The sequence below is a fragment of the Sorex fumeus genome, unplaced genomic scaffold (genome assembly GCF_029834395.1).
Source record: "Sorex fumeus unplaced genomic scaffold, SorFum_2.1 ptg000005l, whole genome shotgun sequence".
Taxonomy (NCBI): domain Eukaryota; kingdom Metazoa; phylum Chordata; class Mammalia; order Eulipotyphla; family Soricidae; genus Sorex; species Sorex fumeus.
This window is the reverse complement of record NW_026606062.1, coordinates 10,801,133-10,810,702: the sequence shown is the minus strand read 5'-3', so window position 1 is coordinate 10,810,702 and position 9,570 is coordinate 10,801,133. Positions and strand designations below refer to the sequence as shown.

Below are 9,570 nucleotides of genomic sequence, written 5' to 3'. Positions count from 1 at the left end.
ACTCAGGGCTGGGACGAGGCTGCAGGCACCACACCGGGTCTGCATCGAGGCGGGGCCTGAGCCCCGAGCCCACCTGCTGCCTGGCCGAGAAGGTGCTCTGGTGGCTGAGGGGGCTGTGGGTGCGCGTGGCGCCCAGCTGACATGGCCAGGCCGGTCCCTCCCTCTTCTTAGCCCAAGTCCTCTTGCAGGGGAGGGACAAGGAGAAGGCCCTGGCCAAGGGATCTCGGGTGCCCCACACTGGGCATGGGCAGGAGCAGCGTGTGGGCTCCGGGCCTGGGGTCAGCAGACTGGGCCGGGGGGCTACTGACCTGGGCCAGCCCCCCAGGGGATGCTGGAGACCCCAGGGCAGGGTCCCCAAGTGGCTGTGCGTCGGGGGAGGTGGCAGGTTGCAGAGAGGGGAAGCAGGGTTGTCCCGTGCGTTAAGATGCACTGAAGTCCCTAGCCCTGATGCCCGGGCTGCCAGGGCCAGCTCCTGCCCTGGGCCAGCTCCCAGCCCCACCTCCAGCCAGGGCAGCTGTTTGGGTTGACTTTACCCGAACCCCCAAGCACGCTTACGTGCTAGCCAGGCCGGGGTTCCTCCCAGCTGGCCCCACTGTCTGTGGGACCCTCTGCATCTATCCACTGTCCACCCACCATCCATCCATCCGTCCACCCATCGTAGGCGCTGCTAACACCCACACACGATTCCCACAGGGGCAGCCCAGGAATCCCTGCATTTTTTTTTTTTTTTGCTATTTGGGTCACACCCAGTGATGCTCCAGGGTTACTCCTGGGTCTGTGCTCAGGAATTACTCCTGGCAGTGCTCAGGGGACCTTATGGGATGCTGAGAATCGAACCCGGGTCGGCCGCGTGCAAGGCAAACACCCTACCCACTGTGCTATTGCTCCAGCCCCAGAATCTCTGAATTCTTATCGCCAGAAAACCAAAAGTAAAGCACGGCCCCGTGTCCAGCCGAGAGTCACCGGGCAGGTGAGGGACGGTTCCATCCCGGGGACACGCACGTCTGGGCCGCGCCCAGAGCTCCCAGGTCATGCCCAGCCCTTCACTCGGGCACCCACAGAACAGGAACAGGAAGCAACAGGAAACAAAGACCCAAACGCCTCTGTAGGAAAAACATCGGGAATCTTTATTTAAAAAAAATAACTTACAACCATGAAGAACACCGGGGACGCGGCTGCCCGGGCCGTGGCGGCGGGGACAGTGCCGCCTTGTCTTGCCTCGAGTCCGTGACGAGAGCGTCCCGAGCCACACACGTAGAAAAGTGTCGTAAATAAACCATCCCGGCCAAGCCTGGCCCATCTTTATATATATATATATATTTATAGATATTTATAGATATGTATATAAGCACCATCTCGGCCGTGCCGGCCCCACCCACGGCACGCCAACCCGAACACCCCGACATCCTGGGTACATGCCTCCCGGACGCTCTTCAAAAGAGACTTCCACTTCCAAATACACGGACAAGGTGTGCCAAGCGTGAAAATAGAAAAGTCGCCATTCAAATACAGATCAGCCCTAGAAAACTCCGGGGGGGGGTTACGGAGCAGACACGGGCACAGAGGGGCCCAGGGTCCACCAGGGTCGCCCGTCCTGCTCAGCCCCGGGAGCCCGGCCGGGCCGGCTGCCCACGGCCACACGGACCGGGGACGGGAGGGGAGGGGCAGTCCAGCAAGCCGCGTTCCCGTCCCTGCGCCTCTCGGCGTCCCGTGTCCCCCAGGCCCGGAGAGGCCAGGGCTTCTTTCTGGCCCCGACGTCCCTCACTTGGCGCGGGGTCCCTCACTTTGCGCCCTGCTCCAGGGCCGAGTACTCGGCGTCGGAGCCCCGGGAGGCGTCGATGAGCTTGGTGAGGCCCGTCTTGGCCGAGTACTTGAAGATGAAGGCCTTCATGAGCTCGTAGCGGTAGTTGCGGTTGATGAAACTGTAGAGGACGGGGTTGACGCAGCAGTGCACCAGCGAGAGGCACTGTGTGACGTGCAGCGCCGTGAACAGGAAGTTCTCCAGCGGGCAGGTGAAGGGGAGGTAGTGCAGGATGGAGAAGACGTCCAGCAGGACCACGGCGTGGTAGGGCAGCCAGCACACCAGGAAGACCACCACGTAGGCGAAGATGATCCTGCGGCCGCTGTGCTTCTCGGGGTCGCTGGACGCCGCCATGGCCCGGGCCAGCAGGCAGTAGGAGGCGGCGAGGACGCAGAAGGGCACGGCGAAGCCCAGCACCACGGACACCAGCTCCATGCCCACCAGCCACTCCCGGACGCTGTGCTCGGGGTAGAAGGAGCGGCAGTAGGTCTCGTTGTTGGCGGCCGACGTGACGGTCTTCAGGTAGTAGGTGTCGGGCAGCGACACGCAGAAGGCCAGCAGCCACACCAGGCCGCAGACCACGCGCCGGGCCACCTTCTTGCGGCGGGCCGAGGCGCCGGCCAGGTAGGTGATGGACAGGTAGCGGTCGACGCTCATGCAGGCCAGGAAGAAGATGCTGCCGAAGAGGTTGATGGAGAAGATGAGGTGGGTGACCTTGCAGGTCAGCTCGCCCATGGGCCACTGGTTGTGCTGCACCAGGCTGACCACCCAGACCGGGATGGTGACCACCACCCACAGGTCGGCGATGGCCAGGTTCAGGATGTAGCAGTGCGTGTCGTAGCCCGTGGTCTTGGCCTGCAGGTTCACCCACACCACCACGGAGTTGGCGACCATGCCGATGACGAAGATGAAGATGTAGACGAAGGCCAGCGTGTAGAGGAGGACGCTCTTGCCGGCCAGCCCGGGGCACAGCACCGTGTCCACGCCGATGCAGTCACTGCTGTTGCACGGCCAGCTGAGGTCCGAGAAGTTCCCCGGCTCGGCGTAGTCGAAGAGGGGCTGCTCCATGGTGCCGCCTGCGGAAAGACACAGACACACACACACACACACACACACACACGGCTGCGTCATTCCAGAGCGTCCTCCCAGGGCCCCCTCTCGCGCGCTCTCCCCGGAAGCAGACGTGAGGGGTCACGCGGGGACCGTCCACTCGGGGCACCCCCAGCCTGGAAGGGAACCCGCCCGGCAGCCGCGAGGTGGGAGCAGCGTCGGTCAGCGGGACGGGTCAGCGGGACACGCGCCGCTGGGGCTTCTGTAAGGGCCGAGGCTGCACCCCCAAACCCACAAAAGGGACCCAGTGGGTCCCCCGGGTCAGCCACCTTGGGCCGACAAGAGGCTGGACAAAGGAGGCCTCATGGGGCAACGCCGGCCTGCCAGCCAGCCCCCCACACGGTCAGGCGGCCGCCCAGCTGTCCCCAGTACCAGCCCCGAGAGTCGCCCATCAGGGAATCTGGGGGCAAAGCTCCAAATGCAGTCTCCGTGGCTGCCGCGTTTTGGGGGTCTCTGGCGGTCTCCCCGCTGACCAGGTGGGACCAGCACTCGGAACTGCCTCCCCCACCCTGGGCACCCCACACGGGAGTGGCCCCCAGACCACAGGGCCTGGAAGGGATCTCTCCACCTCGGGGCAGCCAGGTCCAGGCTGGACCCCAGGACACAGTGGGGTGTCGCCCCCCGAGAACCGGGGGACAAGGCCATGGAAGCAGAGAACGTCTCCCGGGGGCGAGGGGTCCCCTCACCCACCGCGCGGGCCCTCACCGTGGGCAGCTGACATGCCAAGTGCATGCAAGGGCCCGGGAGGGGGCAGTTGCGAGGGTCCCTTCCTCTCCCACAGGACCCTCCTGCTGGCCCCCATCTCAACACCGAGCGGGGAACATGCTAGAAAGTCCCGTCCCCCAGCCCCTAAGCCCCAGACCCCGCTCCCATAGGGCCACAGCCGACCCCCTATTCCTGGTCACTGCAGAGCCCGCAGCTCTGTTATAAAGACTCAGGGTGCGTTGAGGACCCCCAAAGGGGCCTCGCAGCCGGGAGCACCCCCAGGACTCCCCTCCCACCAGGCCCGCCCCGCCCAGTCAGAGCCTCCCCTGGGTGGTTCTAGTGACTGCCACCCCCCAGGTCGCCTGAGCCCACCGCCCGGGACAGGCACCTCCCGGCAGGGCAACCCCCGTAACCCGGGTCAGCTCCCCCGTCGCGAGTCCCTTCGCCTGCATGGTGGCTTCCCTCTGACGCCGAACCCCGTCCCCAGTGGCCCCGCAGGAGCTGCGGGCCCAGGGGCCACCAGCGCCCTCTCTGCCCCCCGCCCAGCCTGAGGGACGCGCCATACGCCTGGGGCGAGGCCCGTCTCTGCCAGCCCAACCCGGGTGCCAAGCCTTCCCTGCCGCCCTCGCCAGCCCCATGGAGACGCGACCCTGAGTCCCCGGCGGCCCTCGCCCTGGGGACAGTGCCAGGCTGTGTCCTCTCAGTCCTGACGCTTGGCACTGGGGCTGCCGCCAGCCAGGGGGGTTACCAGCACTTGGGCTGCGGGACAGTCTCGGGGGCACTCCCGGGGGAGTCTCAGGGACTCTCCCAGGACAGTCTCGAGGACCCTCCGGGGGCAGCCTTGGGGACCTCTCATGGGGGACATTGGGGACCTCCCATGGGGGACAGTCTTGGGGACCCTCCTGGGAACCCCTCCCCCGGTCCATCCGCAGGTCCCACGCAGTGACGCTGCTCTCAGGCTGGAGCAGCCATCAGGCCCGGAGGCCTCCCCGGCACAGGGAACTTTCCAGAAGGGCTAAAGGGATGAATTATAGGGCCAGGGGCCTTCTGCCATCCAGACTGGACCTTTGCTCCTTCTGGGGGCCCCCGTGGGCCCCCCTCAGGCAGGGGTGGAGGAGGAGGGCCAGGAAGTGGGGGACAGGCCCCTCCTCCCGCCTGGCCCTGGGTGCGGTCAGCCCTGGGGGGAGGCGCCAGCAGCCGAGAGGACACAGGGCCAAGCTGCGTCGTGAGCATGGGGGCGCTGCTGGGGGGCGGGTCCCCGCAGGGCAGTGGGACCCCAGGCTGGGGGCTGGACTGACCCCTCGGGGTGGACATGCTCCCTGCTGGCGGCTGTGCGGGGCCTGAACAGAGGTGCTGGGGGTTCACACGTCTGCTTGTGCCAGCGCACCTGGGGCCTTGGGCTCCGTCCCGGGAGGGGCCCTTGGCCCACCCGCAGAGCCCCTCGGGAGACCCTGGTGGGGAGACAGGCGGGGGTCTGGGCCCAGCAGCCTCGGCCACAATCTTCCTGCTTTGCCCAAGGACTGCCCACAGGAGCAAGGGACTCAGGGCACTTGGAGACGGGCCAGTGTCCCCAATGGTGTCTCACTCGCACACACACGCAAACACACACATGCATGCACACACATGCAAACACACGTGTGCACACACACGCAAACACACACATGCACGCACAGGTACACACAAGCACTCACAGGCATGCACACACACATGCTGACCTCTAGTCTAGCTGGGTGCGAGAGACACACGCACACGTGTCCACGCACAGGGACCACAGTCGGGTGTCGACAGTAAAGGGGGCCTGGGCTGGGGTCCGGGGCCTGAGCCCCAGGACAGCCACACTCCCTCACCTGTGGGTGCAGGGACAGACAGACAGACAGACGGGGTGGGTGTCCCTGGGGGTGCAGGGTGCAGCAGGGAGCCCTTTTGTCCATAACCTTGAGCGGCCCTGGAGAAGGATGTGGATTAAGGCGGGGGGCGTGACCACAGACAATAGGGCCCCGGTTCCAGTTTCCAGAACAAAAGCAGAAATGGGTCCCTCTCCCCCCTTGGCCTCCCTCCCTGGGCCTGTCTGGGGATCGGTTTCCCCGGGGCCCCAGTCCCAGCCCTGCCCTGGGAAGCTTCCCCTCAGGCCCTGGCTGGCCCCGCGGGTGGGGGTCTCCACCTCCCCACCCCACACGCTGCAGGGGCCTTGGACCCTGGCCTGAGCCCAGCCTGTGCTAGGCCAGCTTGGGGCCCCTTCCTTCCAGTCTGAGGTGAGGGGCGCCGGGCCGGGCACTTCCTGCCTCTCACAGTCCCCCGGGGCAGGTGGGGGCCACACCAGTGGCTTCTGGGGTGGGGTGCCGTGAGAGGGGTCCCAGAGGTGAGGGTGTGACGAGGCAGGAGGCCCAGGAGGGTGGGGGCCGGGCCGAGGGCTGGAGCGTGGCCCTGAGTGGGCTCCAACAGGCGCCAGGGGGCAGATAAGATAAGCAGCGGCCAGCCGGGCGCCCCCTGGCTCCCCAGAGACCCCTCAGCAGGCCCCTTGGCCGCCCCCGGCAGGGCCTCCCGCACTGTACTCAGGGTACCAGCTTGTCCACATACTCTCTGGGGTGGGCACCAGGTCCCTCTCGGGTCCTGGGGCTGGGCCGCCCCTGCCCAGTGGCTGGAGGAGTGACCGAGGAGGCCCGGGAAGCCCCAGGGAGGCCCCAGGCTCGGGGCGCATCTCCATCTGCTCGGGGCTGATAGCAGAGGGGGGCCGCCCCCCCAGCCGCAGCCGAACAATGCGCCCGAGCACCTCGGCGGTTTCCGAGGAAGGAGCTCGAATCCTTTCAGAGCCAGAAACCAGCAAGACAAAGGGGAAGGGGAGAACAAGGCAGACCCGACACACACAGGCAGGCAGAGGCCTCGGCCAGGAACACCCTGCACCCTGAGGCCAGGCCGGCCCGGAATGACAGGCACCCACACCCCCGCGGGTCCCCAGGGCGGTGTCAGTCAGGCGAGCCGGTAGGCACCGCCAGAAAGGCACGGGCACACACACGTGCACACACAGGCACAAACACACACACGTGCACGCCACGCAAACACACACATGCACACACATGCACCAAGATGTGCACACATCCACAAACACACGTGCACACATGCACAAACACACACGTGCACACGCACACAAACACACACATGCACACACATGCAAACACACGTGCACACATGCACAAACACACACGTGCACATGCATCCACAAACACACATGTACGTGCACACACACACAAATACACACGTGCACACATCCACAAACACGTGTGCACACATGCACAAACATACACATGCACACACATGCAAATACACACGTGCACACATCCACAAACACGCACATGCACACACATGCAGTCACACTCCACGCGTACACACACAAACTCACACGCACAACACCCGCACAGGCACACACGCACATATACTCGCAAACGCACACATTCACACCCCAGGGGGGTGTCGCGGTCACCTCCAGAGGGTCCCCCGGGCAGGGCTCTGCCCCCCACACTGTCCGACAAGTGGTCCACACCCAGAGCTGGGCAGGGCTGGCCGGTCCCCGAGTCCCACCTGCCCTTCCTCCCGGCTCCCAGCCCCCCAGCCCGGGGAGGGGCGCCGGGCCGGGTGCAATTTTCACCCCGAAATACACAACTCAATACACAACTCCCTGCGCCCTCCTGACAAAGCGGTCGATGGGTCCTAATCGGGTTCGGAGTTGGCGGATTTTGCGTAACAAAAGCGCCCGGCAGAAATCCGGCCCCGGCCCGTGCGCGCGGACGTGCGCCCTGCGCCCACCTGGGCCAGCCCCCCGGCCGGGCGGGGGAGGGGGAGCTCCCGGCCCGGATTCCAGGCGTGTTCCGGGTCCCCGCGGGGGTGGGGGCCTCCCGCGCCCGGCCGGGACCCCCTGGCGGCCGGGGCTGCCCAGGCGCGCCCCCCGCAGCCGCAGCGGGGTCGCCCACCAACCGCGTCCTGCAAACGGAGCAGCGCCCCGGGGCCCTCCGGTCCTGGTTTGTTTTTCACCCAAAAAGCCTCCCGGGTGGGGGGGGGGGGCGAGCCCCCGCCCGGCCCACCCCCCCGGCCCGGCCGCAGCTGCAGCGCGCACAGGAACAGCCGAACGGGCGGCGCGCGCGGCCCCTCGCGCCCACCCCGCCCCCCGCCCAGCCCCGCTCCGAGGGTCCCCCCGGCGCCCCGCGCTCCGGCTGCTCCCGGGTTTCTAAGCAGAGGCCGGGGTGGGGAAAAAGGGCAAATTGTTTCCAAGCCGGAGCCCCCGGAGCGGCCTCGGGGAGCCGCGCTGCAGGGGGAGGGGCGGGCAGGGGCGGGGGGCGCGGGACCTCCGCGGGGCCGCAAGTCCCGCTCGGGGCAGCCCGTCTGGCCCCGGCCCGGTCCGGTCCGGTGCGGGCACAAAGGCCGGCGGGTCCCCGCCTCCCCCGCGAGGAGAGCTTGCAGGCTGGAGGTAGGGGGGCTGCCCGTCGCCCCCGCGCCGGCGAGACGCAACTCCAAGCGGGCGGGGGAGGGGACCGAGGGGAGGGGGCTGCCACAAAAGCGAGCGAGGGAGGGAGGGAGAGAAGCGGAGAAGGGGAAGGAGAAGGAGAAGGGGGCGCACGGGGGGCGGAGGCAGGAGCCAGCCAGTCTGACTTTTACAACTTCTCATTCCTCCTGCAAGTTGCAAGTCCCGGCACGGCCCGGCCGCCCGCTGCAGACCCCCTGGGCTCCGGGACCCCCTGGCGCAGGCTGAAACGGGGCGGGGGGGGACCCCAGCGTTCACGCTTTACCTGAAGAATCGACTGGAAACGGCAAAATCGCTCTCCCGGCCGCTCTTTCCCGCCCGCTGAAGTTGCAGCTTCGCACCCTCCAAGAGAACAATAAACGCTGCCGTGAGGTGCGCGCGGGGCTGCAGCGGGGACCCCGGGGCGGGGCGGGGCGGGGGGGACCCCGGGAAGGGTTGCCCCCCTCCCCCCCCACAGCTCTGTGCCAGCCAGCCGGGGCAACAGGCTGGCAGCGGGGCCAACTCGGGGCAGACAGACGCGCGCAGCCGCCTTCCCGAAGGGAGCCCCGGGGGTGCCCGCCCCGCCGCCCGCACGGCAGATGCCAAGCGCCAACACACACACACACACACACACACACACACACACACGTGCACACACACATGCACAGGAGCATAGATACACACACGTGCATGCATGCATGCACACACGCGCGCGGCGCCCCCCCCCTCCCGGCTGGCCGCGGGGAGAGGGGGCGCGCCCGGGTGAGCGGAGACCCCCAGCGCGCGCTCCAGCCACGCGGCGGGAACTTTCGGGGGCCGCCGCGCCCGCGGACTCGGAAACCCCCCGCCCGCCGGGTCCCGAAGGGAGGACGGGGCGGCCCTCGGGGACGCCGGGGACCCCCGCGCGGCCCGGCCCGGCCCGCGCCCTCACCTGGGCTCCGGCTGCCCCGCGGCCTCCCCGCTCCGCCGGCTCGCGCGCGCCGCCGCCGCTGCTCCGGGCCGTGGAGCCGCCGCAGACTGAGCCCGGGGCGGCGCCGAGCGCGTTATATACACTGCGGGGAGGCGCCTCTAGATGGCAGGTTTGGAGCCCGCAACGCCCTCCCCCTGCGCGCGCGCACGGACGGGCAGGGGCGCACGCGCGCGCGCAGAGGGGCAAGGGGCCACGCGCGCGCACGGACGGGCAGGGGCGCGCGCGGAGACGGGCACGGACGGGCAGGGGCCACGCGCGCACACACACGGGCAGGGGAGCGGGCGGAGACGGGCACGGACGGGCAGGGGCGCACGCGCCCGCGCGCGGGGACGGGGCAGGGGCGCGCGCGCGCACACAGACGGGCAGGGGCCACGCGCGCACACACACAGGCAGGGGCGCGCGCGGAGACGGGCACAGGCACACGCGCGCACGTGGAGATGGGCACAGGAGCACGCGCGCGCAGACAGACGGGCAGAGGCCACGCGCGCGCAC

The 9,570-nt window shown here is 68.2% G+C and overlaps 1 protein-coding gene across 1 annotated transcript; it reads right to left on the bottom strand.

The window, feature by feature from the left end:
• Nucleotides 1-1,112: 1,112 nt before the first annotated feature.
• ACKR3 (atypical chemokine receptor 3) lies at nucleotides 1,113-9,100 on the bottom strand. The gene is made up of 3 exons (XM_056121610.1): nucleotides 9,040-9,100; nucleotides 8,395-8,471; nucleotides 1,113-2,877 (listed from the first exon to the last, which is right to left on the bottom strand). The coding sequence occupies exon 3, from the start codon at nucleotides 2,867-2,869 to the stop codon at nucleotides 1,781-1,783; it is 1,089 nt and encodes a 362-aa protein (XP_055977585.1). The 5' UTR covers nucleotides 2,870-2,877; nucleotides 8,395-8,471; nucleotides 9,040-9,100; the 3' UTR covers nucleotides 1,113-1,780.
• Between the last annotated feature and the right edge of the window lie 470 nt (nucleotides 9,101-9,570).